Source organism: Schizosaccharomyces pombe (genome assembly GCF_000002945.2).
Source record: "Schizosaccharomyces pombe strain 972h- genome assembly, chromosome: II".
NCBI lineage: Eukaryota > Fungi > Ascomycota > Schizosaccharomycetes > Schizosaccharomycetales > Schizosaccharomycetaceae > Schizosaccharomyces > Schizosaccharomyces pombe.
Window position 1 is genome coordinate 3,058,824 of NC_003423.3, and position 16,922 is coordinate 3,075,745.

A 16,922-nucleotide genomic window follows, 5' to 3' on the forward strand; every position below is an offset into this window, starting at 1 on the left:
ATTAATGAATCGTGACTATATGGTTCATTAAATCTTTTTATGTTAATTAACTTGTTAAAAACATTGTTTGGCATATATATTTATATAAGATTATGCAAGTAACGTAATTAGGAGAATAAAAAGTAAGACAGAATATATAAAGAAATAACTTAAATTGCTTGAAGTTAAATAAATATTGGTAAAGATCTTAAGGTACTGTGAGAAGCGTAAGCGGATTCTTATTTCTCTATCTTAGGCAACACTAGCGTTTCTATGCATACAACCTCATAGTCCTTACTCACCTTTTCTCACATATATTTAATACGCAGATGAATCGTTTGAATTTTCAAAGTTTACTCTGGAAATTTGGACAAAAAAGGTTTTATTACAGACCATGGATCAGAATTGAAAATATTAAACCAACACCATTATGGAAACCGATTACATTTGCTGTTGGTGTTGGTTCTGCCACCTTTTATACGGCCAATTATCTCGATAAAAGAAGAAAAAACTACCCCAAAAGCTCATACGGATTTCCAATTCCCCAAACATCTAGTCGAAGTTTGGTATTGTCGATAATTGGAATCAACGTCGGTGTGTTTGCGTTATGGCGAGCTCCGAGGTTTAGTCATTTAAATAGATTTTTACAAAAATATGCTGTCATGAACCCTATATTTATTAATATGCCATCGATGATCGTATCCGCATTCAGCCATCAATCTGGATGGCATTTGCTATTCAACATGGTTGCCTTTTACTCCTTTGCGCCTGCAATTGTTGACGTTTTTGGAAATAATCAGTTTGTTGCATTTTATATTTCTTCGATTCTTTTTTCTAACGTTGCTTCTCTCTTGCACCATCGTTTGCGCTTTGGGACTAAAGTTACTCCAGGATCATTAGGTGCTAGTGGTGCAATCTATGCTATTGCTGCTGCTACATCTTATTTCTTCCCAAATGCTTCTGTCTCCATTATTTTCCTTCCCTTTATACCTATTAAAATTGGAGTTGCGCTATTAGGCCTCATGGCCTTTGATGCTTGGGGATTAATTTCTCGAGGGTTTTCCTCCTTTGCAAACTTTACACTCATTGACCACGCTGCACATCTTGGAGGTGGAATATTCGGTTGGTTGTATGCTAAATATGGCTATTCTACGTACAACCGATCGACTCGTCCCCGTCCACCGTCGTTGAGTAAACCATTTTTTTCAAGATCCGTTTCCTTTTGAGCTATGTTTTAAAAAATTCAAACACTACAATTTTCAACATGAATTTGCATTTTGGATTTCATTATTTTATTAAATGTTTTCTCTAAATCTGTAGTATGAACCAAACCCTTCAGGTGAGGAATAACAGGCATCTGCTTGAATTGATTGTTTTAAGCAGCCATCAATAGGGCAGAATTCTTTTTTGATATAAATCCCAAAGACGTATAGCTAAAATTTTGATTATACTTATGTATGCTTTGATTTCAACAGTTTCACAGCTAATTTCTGTGACATTACACGCATCATCAAAAAACTACCTTCCAAAATACTTTTTAAAAGTACTCTGTAACTCATACTCAAGGCACACTCGCATTGTCGATAATTATCGTTACTGAAGCACCGATTTGCCATTAGTGTATTTTTACTGAACCGTACTTGATCTCGTTGTAATACCATTGTGTACTGAAGCTGAGCTATATAGAAACAGTCACAAAGATAGTAGAAGTTAATGTTAAACTGAAAACGTTTTAAATTTTGTTATATTGCATTCTGAATATTGAAGATGTCAAAAGTTTCTCCTGCCAATATTCGTTCTAGTGTTGAAACCATTCTCAAGGGTTCAGAGGAGAAAAAACGTAATTTTACTGAGACAGTAGAGCTTCAGATCGGTTTGAAGAACTATGACCCTCAGCGTGACAAGCGTTTCTCTGGTACTATCAAGTTGCCCAATGTCCCCCGTCCTAACATGAGTATATGCATTCTTGGTGATGCCCATGATCTTGATCGTGCTAAGCACGGAGGTGTTGATGCTATGTCTGTTGATGACTTGAAAAAGTTAAATAAAAATAAGAAGCTTGTGAAAAAGTTGGCAAAGAAGTATGACGCCTTCATTGCTTCCGAAGTTCTTATTAAGCAAATCCCTCGTTTGTTGGGTCCTGGTTTATCTAAAGGTAAGTTTATTTCTAACGGTTGTTGCGGTATGTGTGACAGATTGATCAGATATGCATGGACTATCTTGACCACTGTTTTGCATTGCGCTCTTGTCGATTTGTAGATGAATTAATAAAACTGCTCTAGCATGTAGTTTGCTGGAGTTCTTTTATTATGCTTGTAAAGTAGTCATATACAGTTTATACGAGCGAATGAACCGCACGGCCTCACCTTTCAGTTTTTTGATTGATAAGGAAGAGTTACTAACTCGATGGCTATAGCCGGTAAATTCCCTTCTCCTGTTTCTCACAGTGACGATTTATATGGTAAAATTATTGAAGTTAAGTCAACTATCAAGTTCCAACTCAAAAAAGTGCTGTGCCTAGGCGTTGCTGTCGGTCATGTCGATATGGCTGAAGAACAATTAGCTGCCAATTTGTCTTTGGCCATTAACTTTTTAGTTTCTTTGTTGAAAAAGGGCTGGCAAAACATTGGTTCTTTAGTTATCAAGTCGACTATGGGAAAGCCATACCGACTCTATTAAATAGAATATACGGTGAATAATTCTAGTGTTTCAGTACTAGGTTATAAGGTTTGGTTATAACATTAATAATAATGTACTATTTATAAAAATTTAAGCAACAATTTTCCAGATTGATTGACGAGCGGTAAATTGTAGTTTTATCAAGTTTATACAATGTATTAAAAGTTTCAACGTTAATATTTTCCTTTTCAAATTCCTGAAATATTATTACTAACAATAAATGTGTTTAATATGATTTAGAAGATATATTGAGGTTACTCTGACTCTCATTTCTTGTAATGTAACGCTATCACGATTGTAACAAGTTCCAATCAAATCTTGTAAAATTAAAAGTCTGCTAGCTAGCTTATCGGTGTCTGTTCAATGCATATTCGGATTTGCTCAAACGACGTTAGCTCTTTTCAGTTATCTTCGAAGTTTCCGTGATCAGTTACAAAAGATAAAACGATTTATTTTCCGCCTTGTAATTTTAAAAATATTATTGTAGATTGATGATTTTTATTGTTTACAACGCATTTGTAACCTATGAACAACCGCAAAATTTGTTACCACTGTCAGTTTGCCCAGTGCGAACACCTCCGACAGACAACCAACAATCCTCTGCCTGAAAAAGTTTATATATTCCCTAAGGAATTTGGCAAGATTAAACGTATTTTGGAGATAAATTACCTATTTCTTTTTTGAACGAAGCTTTTAAGAGACTTATTATACCCTCTTTTTCTTTCATCATATCCATTTTCTATTTTGTTTTGGAATTTTATCTCATATCTTTTATAGCCATCTTTGTCTCATACTCTTGCATTCAAATAAAACTATTACAAACGGTTTAAGATGTCGAAAAATTCGTTTTCTTCAATGGCGAACTCTGTCACGTCGTTTTTTCAATCGTTAACAACTCCTAATCGTCATGCTGATCCCTCTTTTCGTCCTTCTCGTCGTGAAAAACAATCCCGCCTTCCTACACCTCTTCAATCTGTTGCTGCTTCTGCTTATTCAGGTGTCAATGCAAGCCAAACCGGATTGTTGAACGATAGCAGGGCTAATTCTGTTACCAATTTACCTAACTCCTCTAACACCTCTCAGGTTGGTTTGAATAATATTAGTCCAGCTCCGGTTGGTTATGTTCCTGGAAGTAAGACCAATGAACTTGCTAATAATTCTATGGAAATGCAAGAGATTAGCCCCAACGGTTCAGCCTCCTTGCCGCCTCCAGTCTCTGAGTCCTGGAGACGTATTGATCGTTGGGCTGAAGAAAATTATTATGAGCTTTATTGCCAGCTATGTTATGGAGCTACCGTTGCTGATGTCGACAGTCTTGAGTATGAACTCGAGTGCACGCTTCCTCGAGATGTACGCGAAAGTTTATACATCCATGATGGTCAAGATAGAGGTGGACAACCTACCGGTATATTATTTGGCGTTACTTTGCTCGATATTGAAGAAATCGAAGAGGAATCTGAACTATGGCGTCGTGTTGCTCAATCCTATGCAGAAGCTACACTTGCTGGCAAAATTGATCAAGCGGTTGCCTCTCGTCAAGCTTCTTTCCCTCCTGGTGCGGTTCAATGCGTGTATGCTCATCCCGGCTGGATTCCTCTTGCGAAGGATTTCGTGGGTAATAATATTGCGATCGACCTAGCTCCGGGCCCTGCTGGTCAATGGGGACAAGTCATTTTGTTCGGCAGAGATCAGGACACTAAATATGTTGTTGCTCGCTCTTGGGCAGACTTTTTAGCAATTGTAGCATACGATATGGAGAATGGCAAGTGGTTAGTTGATGAAGATGACAACTCTTTACGCTTGATTTATGGTCCTCCTCGTGAACAATGGTCATATCTCGATATCCTTAAGTATAGAGCTCGCAAGGCAGAGCGTAGGAAATTCAAGAAGCGTGATGGTAAGCGAACTACTCGTCCCATTCCGAAATCCATTGCCAAGGAAGACGTTACGAACAGTGCGAATAGTACTGCACCATCTACGGGTACCACTGTTCTTGATGACGGTTTAGATAATAATTACGAAGATATTCCTTTATATGGTCCTTCTAAGGATGAAGAACTAATTAAGAAGGAAGAATTAGAAGCAGACACAGATCTTGGTTTAATTAATACATCTGAGATTAATCAGCCTGCGAATCTCCCCGATGAACCAACCGCTGAGACTTCTAATCCTGTTTCAGCTACCACTGTTGAAGCAGTAACTACAACTGCTGATAACAAGGATGAAGAGAAAAATGATCATGTAACAGAAGACGTGTCCCAAAACAGCACTATTGCCGAAGCTAGTTCTCTTCAAGCTCAAGAAGAGGAAAAAGAAATAGAGACTACAAGTGTGAAGCAAGAGTAAGCTAGACATTCAGTGTGATGATGACCGCCTCAGAAGATATATTATGTGCCTTCTTGTTCCTAGTGCACTTGTCTATCTCTATCTTGTAAATCGCATATTCTATTATTATTATTATTTTTTTTTTCTTCGTTTGCTTTCAAATTCGTTCTTTGATAAAAAAGAATTGCGTTCTCTGTTGTGCTTCTTCCCTTCATGGATTTCAAAGGTACCTTCTTTACACATTAAAATATCTTTTACAGATTAATAGCACGCATTGATGTATACTTATGCTTTATTTTGTAGAGTTTCGATGTTGTGTTTTAAATAAGAATAAGGAATTATTTATGTCATGCATATATCTAATAAACTGGCAAAAACAAGTGTAAGTAATGTTAGATAGAGAATTTTATGGTTATTTAGAAATAACTGATTTGGTTGGTATAAGAACCCATGAAGGTAAACGTGTCACAATACTTACCAACCCGATCAATTAAATGTTTTTCCATTCCAAGGCATTCTACAAAGTATATATATGTCCAAGGAAACTTACAGGATGGACGAACCACCAAATTAGTTATAACAACTTTGTGTGCAGCGAACACTTCAAAAACTGCAGATAATTTTTTTGGATGGGATAAATAAAATTGTAATAGAGATTTCTCCTTTAACGGGCTTAGATCATCCTGAAAACCACCTGAACGTAATAGTAGAAATCTCGTCCGATTATTGGAGTCGTCTTCAATGTTTTTTACTAGAAGATTGAACTGATTTTCAACAGCACATAATTCGCTCGATATGGCCACAATAGTTCCAGTGATATCCTTTGATGCTAAAGCAGCTGCTTGACTGGTGGAACTCACAGAAACGAATTCAGCATTAGGTACATTCGCTGAGATCCATTTGGAACATTGGCCGAAGGCCTGCGGATGGCTCAAAATCTTCTGAACGTTTTCTAGGCTTTTGCCTATAATACAATGGTGTGCGGGCACTAGCACTTCGCCAACTGCTTGAATGTCATCACGGCCTTTTAATAAATCATATGCAGGAATTACTGCACCATTTGTCGAATTTTCAATCGGTAAAACAGCATAATCAACTTGTCTGGAAGATAGAGCTTCTAACACAGCTAAAAAACATATTAGTATAAATTTTAAAGCGAAAATTAACTTGCCTGCAAAAGATGGCAAGCTGCATAATAAAGAATCAGGTCTGGCCAAAAGAGCTGCCTATTATATTTGTTACTATTTGTAATTTTATATCAACTAAGATAGTTTAACCCCTCGAATGAAATTACTTCAAAAAAGACCTTTAAAGCATTCTCATCTTCAGTTTGTTCCTTCCTTAATATTTGGATTATAAAGTTAAACACACCTGGTGACTAAAAGTTCCTCTGGGACCTAAAAAAGCAATTTTTGAAGCGCTCATTTGCAAATTTTAATTACAAAATACAGTGTAAGAATTACACCCTTTTAAATAAAAATAAAATAAAATAAATTTAGAGGAGAAAAGCAAGTGATGAGAGCAACTGTTTAAAAATAGGATTTCAAGGTGTCCATTACCTTTATAGGATTGTTCACTACCGAATGTATACTACATTAGATGGATCAGATAGCGAATATTTTTGAATAAACAACAGCCACTCTAAAGTTTTCGCTTCATAGAATTTTAAAAAATATTGATTTTATTTATATTGCAAATAAATCTTTATAGTTTATTTCGTAAACCATGATAAGAACGAGAAGCTGAGAAACCAATTTATACAATTTGGAACACTGCGTTTTTTCACTTCATAAGCAAAAATTAGTTTTATACAATTGACTTCTCTTTTAAGATTAATTAGTATTAGTATCATCGTAAATGAACAAAATCAAGCGCATAAGATATATAAAGCTTACAATGTACTAACTAATAAAATTTTATATGCCAAAAACAAAAATCTGATTTAATTTTTTTGAAAGCTGATATCGTGACTTTAATAAAATCTGTCATTCAACCTTCTTTTCTAGCTCCAAAAATGGACCTTTGATAACCGTCTAAATACCCTTATATTATATGCCACTCTTTTAGAATTCCTGAACATTAAGACAAACGATAAAAATTCAATCCACTGACGCATCCAGATAACTTGAATCTCACAAAACTATTTTCTATAAGAGTCAGAAGAATTTCTATAAAACTTCGAATTTGGATCGAAAGAGCCTTGAGGCGGAGGAGCTGAAACTTGATTTGCGTAATACATTTGTGGATTAGCTTGTGAATAATAACCGATACTGTCATTGTATATGGGATGAAATGGCGGGAATGAAGGCTGGGGATAGTTATAATTATAATACATCGGAGACTGAGTTGAATAATTTATTGATGATTCACTTAACGAGTATAGCGATGAACTTGGTGGTTCCTGAGTGAAGCGTTTGGCTGGCGGATTGGATCCTTGATTGGTCTGATAAAACGGATAATTTCGAACATTGTTCTGATTAAGTGACTGGAAATTTGCTTCGCCAGGCAAGGCTTGATTACCAGAAACCATACTCTTTGCTTTCCTTTTCCTTTTCTTTTTTAATTGTTTTGCGGCTACCTCTGCTTCATCATCAGAAAATTCTTGTTCAGAAGGATTAATCTCTTCATCATAAACATTACTAGCATCGCTTCCTTTTATATACTTAAGCGGTTCAGGATCTATTTTATTAGCCATTGTAGGCACATAAAAAACCGGTCTTCCCATGCAAGCGTTTATCGCGGAGCATTCTTCTTCAGTAGAAAAACGGACAATATAATATGGACTAGATACGGGACCAAATGTCTCATGAATATAGCCTATAATACTTCTGTCTTCAAAACATAAAACCGTTTTTTCATCAAAAACAATCTTTTCATCGTCGATATCACTTTTCACCACTACCTCTCGCTTCAAGACTTGTATAATTTTTCCCAATGGTTCTATTAACGAATTAGGCTGAAGTACTATTTCTGGCTTCTCGTAAATTTGTTCCGGTAACTCATTCACCGTTTTGGGAGGAGTACTAGGAGCCATCGATTCCGCATCAGACTTTTCCTCTGCTTTCTCTTCTTCTACATCAGTTTCGGAAAAAGAAGTATTACTCTCTGAATCTGAAGATGAGTCTGAACTTAAATCAGCAGACGATTTACCAATAGAAGAGTTACTATGCGTAACCTCCGCAATTTCATCAGCGATTTTTACATTGGATTTCTCGGATGAATTAGTAGCTGGAATGCCAACTTCTTCGTTGCTAATGAACTCCTCTTTTGGCATGAGCAAACCTGATGATGGAACAACACAATCCTTTGGGTTAGCCAATGCAACATCCAATAAGTCGATTTTGTTCTCATCTTGATAGTTTTCCTTGTGTTGGTTTATATCTTCTGTTGAAGAAAATAAAATTTCATTATCTTTTTGCTTAATTTCGCCAGAATTCGCTGAAGAAATATTCTGAAAGTTAACTATGTTCGGTAGATTATTTTCAGTATTAGTATTCAAGTTGTTTTTATCGATTGGGTCGCCCTGTGGGGTATTGATATTATCGATAGATAAATTTGAAGGAATTTGATCTTCTTTTACAAAATTTGATGAACTTGCGTTTGTAGACAGTTGCTTCGATTTTTCAACTTTCGATTCATCATCATAAATCAACGAAAGCCCTGGTATTTTACAAGGGAGATGCGGATACATAAAAACGCCTTTCGAAAAAGTTTTCGGTGCTTTCAATTACGGGATTTGGCAGAATATACTGAGACTAAGTTAGCAGGACGTAAATAATAAAATTTGATTTATATACAATAAAAACATTATATTCATAAATAGAAATAAAACTAAATATTAGAATTAAAACTAATACAAAATGAATTCATCTCTATGCAACATATCATAGGCAGTGAAGCGTAGAGTTACTCGCAAAAAAATAACAGTGGCTAAAATTTTTAACTGATTTTAAAAGCTATTTTGTTCACGATCCTAAAAAACATATAAATTTGTAGGAAACAGTACTAAGGCATCTAGGTTGAGCAAACCTCAAAATATGTTACAGCCTAAGTGAATATTGGAAGCTTCACCTGTTTGTATTGTAAAGCGTACAGCTACTGTATCGAATAGTTTAGGTCATTAGTTAATAATTGGATTAAAAAAAATCAATAGCGATAACAAATCATGACTATCTAACAAACATCAAACTCACATTAAAGATTGGAAAAATGAAGAAACCTTTTGGTAGCCTTCATCAAAGCGCTTCCTTTGTTCGGGGTTGGAAAGGTCTGCGCGAGCAGCCATCCAACCATGGAACATGTCGCTGAATGTTTCGAAGGAAGACTTGGCATAAGCGGGGTTTGTCTTGAACGCTTCTTCCCATTCTTTGATGATTTTAGCATCTTCGTCTTTAGAGCAAAGAAACAATACAGGACAATGAACATTGGCTGCATCAGCGCTATCAGGGAAGGAAGGGTGACAGCTAGCAATTCCAACGAAATCAATTGTAGCGGGATAAGTGACCAAAACTTTAGCACCCCAACAAAATCCATAAGTGCCAATAGTAACATTTGGTCCATGGTTAGCGCGCACAGCTTCTACAACTTTAGCAAGTTTCGGCCAGTGCAAATTAGGAGAAATTCTAGTAGAAAAAAAATCATTGCATAACTTTTGGTCCTCTGGCGTCTTAGGGGGTAAAGCAGTAACTGGCAACGGCTTTCCCTCTAAGAAATCGGGTAAGTAGACGGTAAAGCCATCATCTGCCAATTTATCAGCACCCTCTTTAATTTGATCAGAGAGACCAAATATATCCATGAAACCAATCAAAACACGGGTATTGGAAGTAGATCCAACAACATAGGTGGTCAATCCTCCAAAGTTTTCAATTTCTTTACCCTTAAAGGTATAGGACTTGTTAGAAGCTGCGGCACCACGACTTGTTGGACAGCAAGAGGCCATTTTCTTAAATTAATCAATGGTTCGTACAAAAAGTAACTGTACAAGTTTATTAAAAAACCACAATAAAATGGTAAGTTGGGTGAAATTTCGTCAGTACTGTTGGCTGTATATATATATCATATCATACACATTATGTCAAAAATCGGCATTGCATATATTATAACGATATTCTCTATATTTCCATGGAAAATAATATTATGTATCAAATAAACACTGACTATAATTAATAAAATATACATCCTTTTTAATTGCAAAATGTATCGCGAGTATTAAAATTGAAAGCGGATTATTTTCTTTATTAATGCTTACACATAAACACTGTGTATCCATGATATCTTACGGCCGCATGCTTTAGTCCTTCATAAGTGTTATCCAAAAAAAAAAGAAAAAAAAATACAGCGTATGACTATTCATAACAAGTATACAAAGTAAACTTTTTTTCCTCTATCATCAAACATATATTCTGAGAAGTTTGTGAGTCGGTTTGTTTAGATGAGAAATAATAAACTTGCAGTTATGACACAATACCTACCAAAGATGCTATACACGGGACATACATTTATTAGTTGGGATTGCAATCATTAATTATCGTTTAAAAGTCTACAACAGTTGGTTTGCATCTATTGTAAAAAGAGGATTGTAGCATGCCAAATTATGAATTTACGGTCTCATTGAACGTCAAAGGCGGAAAAAACCAGGAAAACTTTAAGTAGTTAAGCTATGTACTTTTGTCGAAAAGTTTATGTCTGAACATTTATCTCTAAAAACGCCTTACCTTTGTTAAAGTCTTTAGAAAATGTGAAAAACTGCAAATTAAATATTGGTCTGTAGCTTATAAAACTATCTTCAATCTTTAATAATGCAAGAAATAATTTTTTGACTTCGCGTACCAAAGAAACCCTTATAACGCGTGTACTAAATATAACTTTTAAATAATACTGTCAATAAAAAGTCCGAAGTTAAAAAAGGAACTTTCTTTCATCAATTTCCAACTATAACTATTCAATCTGTTGTTGGTTTAATCATCAGAAACCATACATTGGTTCAAGGCTTGTTTATACTCAATGCTGTTGACCATTAAATAAAAAAAATTCCATGTCAAGCTAACGAAATTGTTTACTTTTATTTTCGCTAATGAATTATGTAGTTTATCATAATACAAAGCAGCTTTTATCTCTACATGGCTAGTACAAATCATATGGTGATGAATTTACTGTTATGAAAATAAAGTAATGCTTTAAGTATATTTGAGGGCTTCAAAATTCATAGTCACTGATGCACCGGAATCAATAATCCGTGCAATTATGCATCAATTTGAACCACAACTTTAGGCTGTTTTAACTTCTCGTTCATCACCTTTTTGTCGGTGTTTATGCTCTGCTTTTCGGATATCGCCCTTAGGAGTTCAAACGATCTATTGCGGCAATCAATTTTGAGCACCGTATCTAGTGATAACAAATTATCTTTATCGGTTAAGCACGTTATTGCAGCTGCTTCAGTATGTACACATTTCACTATTTAGCAAAAATAAGATGAAACAAATGATACTACTAAGAGGTTATAATCATATCAGACTGTTTAACCATTCTTTTGTCATTTGCAATAAACACAAAATTTATAAAAGTGGTAGTATTCTTGTTAATCATCTACGTACTGTATTTAATTTGTTGTACCATAAGCCAACTCGAAATATTTTACCATCACACTGTTCTACTTTGCCCACTACACATATACAACAACACAGCGGGATAGCCCTAATTTTTAACGAAGTTAAAAAGAAGTTTGAGGGAATTTAAAATGATTCGTCTTCAAAAGTTTGGTGAAATTGTTGGGACCAGTCGTTCTTGGAAACTTCTTAGTTCAACCATCGCAAAGCGCTATTCTTCTTCTTCCAATGGAGTGAAGGAAATGACCGTTCGTGATGCTTTGAACAGTGCAATGGAAGAAGAAATGAAACGTGACGATCGTGTCTTCTTGATTGGCGAAGAGGTTGCGCAATACAATGGTGCTTATAAGATATCTAGAGGTTTATTAGACAAGTTTGGTCCTAAACGTGTTATCGACACTCCCATTACTGAAATGGGTTTTACTGGTTTGGCAACAGGTGCTGCTTTTGCTGGTTTACGTCCTATTTGTGAGTTTATGACTTTCAATTTTTCCATGCAGGCTATCGATCATATCGTTAACTCGGCCGCCAGAACCCTGTACATGTCTGGTGGTATTCAGGCTTGTCCTATTGTCTTCCGTGGACCTAATGGGCCTGCCGCTGCAGTTGCTGCTCAGCATTCTCAACACTTTGCTCCATGGTATGGTAGTATCCCTGGTCTTAAAGTAGTTTCTCCTTACTCAGCAGAAGATGCTCGTGGTTTGTTGAAGGCTGCTATTCGTGATCCTAATCCCGTTGTTGTACTTGAAAACGAAATTCTTTATGGTAAAACCTTTCCAATTTCGAAAGAAGCGTTGAGCGAGGACTTTGTGCTTCCCTTTGGCCTTGCTAAGGTGGAGCGCCCCGGTAAAGATATCACCATCGTTGGTGAGTCTATTTCTGTTGTTACTGCTTTAGAAGCAGCTGACAAGCTCAAGGCTGACTATGGTGTTGAAGCTGAAGTTATAAACTTGCGTAGTATTCGTCCTTTAGACATCAATACTATCGCGGCCAGTGTTAAGAAGACAAATCGTATTGTGACTGTTGACCAGGCATATAGTCAACATGGTATTGGTAGTGAAATTGCTGCTCAAATTATGGAGTCTGACGCATTTGATTATCTTGATGCTCCTGTTGAACGTGTAAGTATGGCAGATGTTCCCATGCCTTATAGTCATCCTGTTGAGGCTGCTTCTGTCCCAAATGCCGATGTTGTTGTTGCTGCTGCTAAAAAATGCTTGTATATTAAATAACAAGCTCAATTGTTGAGTCATCTGTTTAATAAAACCCGCTCTTTTCCCTTTTCCGAATAGTTGATATCTACGTATTTCGCTTTCTATTATTTTTACATTATCTACAAAGTGTAAATATCTAAGATGCTTGTCTTTAATGACTCAGATTATTGTGTGTGGGTCTTAGATGGTTTTAATTTCTTTGCAATTATTTGCGAAGATATGATTTTTCCAACCATCTTTCCAATTGGTTATCCGGGTTGGTATATCTACCTTTCAGGATAGTTTTGCTTCGTTTATCCTTAATATATGTTATATTGTATATATTACTAAATTCGTGTAAGTTTTTTAACGTAATCTGAAAGCCAGTGAACTTCAATTATATTATATTACAGCTAATGGAAATAATACGCTATATGAATATGTTCAACTATTTGGTGTCTATTATACTCTACTTAACTACTCGTAACCTCTTAAAGCGTAGAATATTAAGTACTTGATCCCACTAAACCTATTTACAGGTCTATCTTTAGTCAATGCACCAAAATGTTTCCATGTGGGGTTGATGAACTACTTATCCCACATCATCCGCTGTAGTATATCTAAGTAGACTTGCGCTAATAATACTTACAATAACAGAATTTCAGAATCCTTGCAGATGAAATCATAGTAGTGTCTTTAGCCTTATTATTGTTGTTTTTATTTCGTTTTGCCTTTAACTTTAAGCAACCACATTCCCTAGGAGCCTTCCCTAATTTTTGGTATAAAATCATGGCTAGCAAAGCAATCCTGGAAGAATTAAATATTCTCTCATCAAAAATATTTGGCACTCAGTATAAATCAAACAACTCGAGAACGGGTCGCAAATTTGTAGTACAAGAGCTGAAGGGAGCAAAACTGAAGAGCTACTATCCCGCAACTATCAATTATCGTCAATTAAGGACCCTTTTAAATGATAAAACATTTCCCGATAGTGATGAGGAATTGCGAATGGAAATCAGGAAAGGGTATGTTAGTTGTTAATTGAGATTGAATGTTTCTTTCACAAGAAATTAGCTAATTAAAATACTAGGAGAATACGCCAAGGAAAAGGAGCCTCCAAGTCAAAAAGTATGTAAAGCTTACTATAAAACCGAATTAGGAACCTTCTAACTCCTGTTTAGAAAAATAAATAATTGAAAATTGTGCCTTTCTAATACTTTGCGGTTACATTTCGCACATTTTCTTTCCAATTATTATCAAATGGGTAACGGCTAAACAGCTTTGAACGAAACTGATAAACTAAGTTTAATTATAAAAATTTTGTTGTTTCATAAACAAAAAATATTATATATCAACTGTGTGCAACAATACTTAACATTTTGATCAGTCGTAAGGAAATTTTTTCTGATGAAAAAGAAGATCTCGCAGTTTTCTAATAGATATTCTTTTGGTCGGAAGCATAGCGTACTGGATATTGTAGAGTTGCTCAGCAGGTATCGCTGGAACTGGGCAACCTACGAGCAAACTAATCAAAGTAGTTTTTGAAAGGTAATGCGAAATTAACCTACGCGCCAGTTTCCGATAATGCTCAAACATGGATCCAAGAGACATCGGTTTGGAGTTGCAATTGAGATATAGCGTTGCGAAGCCGTCTTGTTTTAATGGTTCAAAGCTGACTATCTCAAAATTCAGCCCACTTGGTATTCTATAAGGATCTTTAATTCGTAACATTGTAACAAATAATGGGAAGTGATTCAGGAAGGCTAACATAGTTTCACAGATTGCCAAGCATGTCATCACGGATACTCGTGTTAATGCAAATGCTGCATAGAAAACATATATTGTAGGTAAGAAGAATATTAGTACCGTAAAAAGGATTGTTCCTAAAAGTAGTTGGTCTAAATCATACTCATATGAGTCGATTCTATTTCGTAAAACGTTTCTTTTTTTTCCTCGAAAAAGCTGCAGCAAACTATAAATTACACGTAGCTGCCAATTATACAAACGTGATGAAGCCAAATAAAGCAAATGTATATGAATAGTCATAACACTTAAAAAATCAGAAATTAAAGCGATCATTAAACTAGCACCCCCAAACCCAGAAATAGCGACAACTTGAACCAAAAATGGAGTCCAAGGCAAACAATGCAAAAGAAAATTACTCCATACGTCAATAACCCATACAGAAAGCTTCATAATAAACTTGCAAATGTCGTTGTTTAGTTTTAATCCAGCAGGAGTATCCACGAGCCATATAACCATAGAACGAACGTTTTTTATCGCATACTCGAATGTGATATTTTCTATTAATTTTACCACCAGATGAAGATTCTCTAAAATAAATGAACTCATTGTAATCCCAAAGATCATGTCATTCGCAACCAACCAAAGGTTGTTATAGAATCTAATATATTCTTTGTAATCCTCTATCGCAACGCGCTTGCTTTTCCGAAAAACCCATAATTTCATATATTGTACAGGCCAAAAACACGCTTGTTGCAACCTCAAATCTACTTGACGAGCAGAAACGAAAATATCCATCATATTATAAGATAAAGGAATCGGTCGGTAATTAATCGCCAAGAGTATAACCTCATTAATTATCCTCAATAATATGATAAAGTAAGCAAACAGCGAATTAAAAAAATAAAAGGTTGATGACGAGACACGATCAAAAAGTCGAAAAACATATGAATTTTTTTTGTTATTATTTTCATGTGTTAACATGCGAACCTCGAAGGATTGATTAAGAAGCTCAATTAAGCCTGAGCGTAGACTCCTTTTCCAGCTATTTTCTTTGCGTCGGGGAAAGTGCAATTTCAATTTTTTTAACAGTATTTGCTGGTGTTGCATGCTTTCGTATTCAGGGTTTGACTTGTTAATAAAACTATCTTTTAACAATAAAAGCGATAGAGGTTCAAGGGAAAGAAATTGCATTTTTCTTGGCTGCGGAGGATGATAATAAATTATATGCAGATTTATTTTTAAAGGCGTACTAGCCGAATCGAAAACTCGGGGATGAGAAAGCTCAGTCGATTGCTGCACTTTGATCCAACAATCAATTTCATATTTGTCACCCGGCAAAATATCGGCAGAGCAATTAAACGTGCCTAATATACACAGAGATTTAATATCTACTGATTGATCTTGATTTTTGCAATAATCAACTAAAAAATTAGCGAAGGATTGATAACTAGTAATTGTTGTCACAACGATAAGATCGTTGGTAGAGTACTTCCAACCAACTAAGTAACCAGAATCGGTATAAGAGATCGTACTTTTGGGCCAATATATCCGTTTCACTTCAATTGGAGCCGAAGCTATATTCATGGTTGTGGTAGACATTTGAAATATAATATTGAATGCTCTGAAGTCAATTCCGAAGTGTTTAATAAAAAAGACAAACAAGTAATAACAGACTTTAGAAGCATACAAAAAACTTTTGTTAAGAAAAATATAACAGGAGATGATACTGCTCTCTCCGGTGTTTAGAACTCAAGTTGTAAAATCAAAAACTTCCTCGACGTAAAAGCTGTTCCCTTGCAGAAATGCCACCGCTAACTGACGTTGAGTTACGAGCTTCGGATTCAGCGATTCGTTCTAAAAGAATGAAAATAAAAAATCCTAAAACGGTAAACAGTAGTACGTATGAAGGAACCTTGGTGAAAAGACGGCCACCAGATACAATGTATGCCAAACAAGAATGAATGCGCTTAACTAAAGACAAACTAGAAGTTATATAACCAAATAAAAAAACAAGAGAATAAAGAAAGAAAGGTCTCATGTCTTTAACATCATTTGTTTACAGTATGATAACCGCACGCGTTAGTGGTGTAAGTGTCGGGAAATCAACCAAACAAAGAAAAATAACAGTGGGCTAGCTTGGAAAAACTCAAACAACTTTTTAAAGAATCAAATATTTATGGATTGATTCAGAACTCCTCATAAAAAAAACGTTTAAGCCATGCGCTCGTGCAAAATAAAAATGACGAGCAAATAAAAACGAATTTATTTCTGTGTACAAAAAGTGCTCCATATACTTAAAGGATTATAATGTGCTATGTTATGTTTTTTGAACGATTTCACGTTGGAATACCTTAGAAATTTTGACATGACATTTAATGTCATAAGTTGTTAACTT

At 35.4% G+C, this 16,922-nt stretch overlaps 9 protein-coding genes and 9 long non-coding RNA genes across 18 annotated transcripts; 10 read left to right on the forward strand and 8 right to left on the reverse strand.

Moving 5' to 3' along the window:
• The first annotated feature begins 289 nt into the window (after nt 1–289).
• rbd1 (rhomboid protease) lies at nt 290–1,414 on the forward strand. The gene has a single exon (NM_001022186.4). The coding sequence runs from the start codon at nt 309–311 to the stop codon at nt 1,203–1,205; it is 897 nt and encodes a 298-aa protein (NP_596266.2). The 5' UTR covers nt 290–308; the 3' UTR covers nt 1,206–1,414.
• A 209-nt stretch (nt 1,415–1,623) lies between these two features.
• SPOM_SPNCRNA.1578 lies at nt 1,624–2,508 on the reverse strand. The gene has a single exon (NR_150469.1). It is a non-coding gene; the product is annotated as a non-coding RNA (long non-coding RNA).
• rpl102 (60S ribosomal protein uL1) lies at nt 1,726–2,768 on the forward strand. The gene is made up of 2 exons (NM_001022188.3): nt 1,726–2,134; nt 2,396–2,768. Exons 1-2 carry the CDS (start codon nt 1,747–1,749, stop codon nt 2,656–2,658), a joined length of 651 nt encoding a protein of 216 aa, NP_596267.1. The 5' UTR covers nt 1,726–1,746; the 3' UTR covers nt 2,659–2,768.
• A 146-nt stretch (nt 2,769–2,914) lies between these two features.
• Nucleotides 2,915–3,274, reverse strand: SPOM_SPNCRNA.5943. The gene has a single exon (NR_195294.1). It is a non-coding gene; the product is annotated as a non-coding RNA (long non-coding RNA).
• smi1 (beta-glucan synthase adaptor protein Smi1) lies at nt 3,224–5,079 on the forward strand. The gene has a single exon (NM_001022189.3). It carries the CDS (start codon nt 3,490–3,492, stop codon nt 5,002–5,004), a length of 1,515 nt encoding a protein of 504 aa, NP_596268.1. The 5' UTR covers nt 3,224–3,489; the 3' UTR covers nt 5,005–5,079.
• A 39-nt stretch (nt 5,080–5,118) lies between these two features.
• Nucleotides 5,119–6,540, reverse strand: pha2 (phrenate dehydratase). The gene is made up of 2 exons (NM_001431026.1): nt 6,355–6,540; nt 5,119–6,209 (listed from the first exon to the last, which is right to left on the reverse strand). The coding sequence occupies exons 1-2, from the start codon at nt 6,406–6,408 to the stop codon at nt 5,400–5,402; spliced, it is 864 nt and encodes a 287-aa protein (NP_001417966.1). The 5' UTR covers nt 6,409–6,540; the 3' UTR covers nt 5,119–5,399.
• SPOM_SPNCRNA.5944 lies at nt 6,307–6,753 on the forward strand. Its single transcript, NR_195295.1, has one exon. It is a non-coding gene; the product is annotated as a non-coding RNA (long non-coding RNA).
• Nucleotides 6,754–6,947: 194 nt separating this feature from the next.
• On the forward strand, nt 6,948–7,513 carry SPOM_SPNCRNA.5945. The gene has a single exon (NR_195296.1). It is a non-coding gene; the product is annotated as a non-coding RNA (long non-coding RNA).
• Nucleotides 7,082–8,724, reverse strand: naf1 (snoRNP assembly factor Naf1). The gene has a single exon (NM_001022191.3). It carries the CDS (start codon nt 8,672–8,674, stop codon nt 7,124–7,126), a length of 1,551 nt encoding a protein of 516 aa, NP_596270.1. The 5' UTR covers nt 8,675–8,724; the 3' UTR covers nt 7,082–7,123.
• Nucleotides 7,643–8,785, forward strand: SPOM_SPNCRNA.5946. The gene has a single exon (NR_195297.1). It is a non-coding gene; the product is annotated as a non-coding RNA (long non-coding RNA).
• Nucleotides 8,786–8,956: 171 nt separating this feature from the next.
• SPOM_SPNCRNA.5947 lies at nt 8,957–10,062 on the forward strand. Its single transcript, NR_195298.1, has one exon. It is a non-coding gene; the product is annotated as a non-coding RNA (long non-coding RNA).
• Nucleotides 9,086–10,003, reverse strand: SPOM_SPBC30D10.14 (dienelactone hydrolase family protein). The gene has a single exon (NM_001022192.3). It carries the CDS (start codon nt 9,920–9,922, stop codon nt 9,173–9,175), a length of 750 nt encoding a protein of 249 aa, NP_596271.1. The 5' UTR covers nt 9,923–10,003; the 3' UTR covers nt 9,086–9,172.
• Nucleotides 10,063–10,177: 115 nt separating the features above from the next.
• On the forward strand, nt 10,178–11,444 carry SPOM_SPNCRNA.5948. Its single transcript, NR_195299.1, has one exon. It is a non-coding gene; the product is annotated as a non-coding RNA (long non-coding RNA).
• Nucleotides 10,235–11,438, reverse strand: SPOM_SPNCRNA.5949. Its single transcript, NR_195300.1, has one exon. It is a non-coding gene; the product is annotated as a non-coding RNA (long non-coding RNA).
• A 148-nt stretch (nt 11,445–11,592) lies between the features above and the next one.
• Nucleotides 11,593–12,358, reverse strand: SPOM_SPNCRNA.5950. The gene has a single exon (NR_195301.1). It is a non-coding gene; the product is annotated as a non-coding RNA (long non-coding RNA).
• Nucleotides 11,644–13,195, forward strand: pdb1 (pyruvate dehydrogenase e1 component beta subunit Pdb1). Its single transcript, NM_001022193.3, has one exon. It carries the CDS (start codon nt 11,720–11,722, stop codon nt 12,818–12,820), a length of 1,101 nt encoding a protein of 366 aa, NP_596272.1. The 5' UTR covers nt 11,644–11,719; the 3' UTR covers nt 12,821–13,195.
• A 235-nt stretch (nt 13,196–13,430) lies between these two features.
• On the forward strand, nt 13,431–15,939 carry rsm27 (mitochondrial 37S ribosomal protein mS33). The gene is made up of 3 exons (NM_001022194.3): nt 13,431–13,806; nt 13,872–13,909; nt 13,963–15,939. Exons 1-3 carry the CDS (start codon nt 13,571–13,573, stop codon nt 13,968–13,970), a joined length of 282 nt encoding a protein of 93 aa, NP_596273.1. The 5' UTR covers nt 13,431–13,570; the 3' UTR covers nt 13,971–15,939.
• Nucleotides 14,086–16,620, reverse strand: gpi1 (pig-Q). The gene has a single exon (NM_001022195.3). It carries the CDS (start codon nt 16,124–16,126, stop codon nt 14,165–14,167), a length of 1,962 nt encoding a protein of 653 aa, NP_596274.1. The 5' UTR covers nt 16,127–16,620; the 3' UTR covers nt 14,086–14,164.
• Between the last annotated feature and the right edge of the window lie 302 nt (nt 16,621–16,922).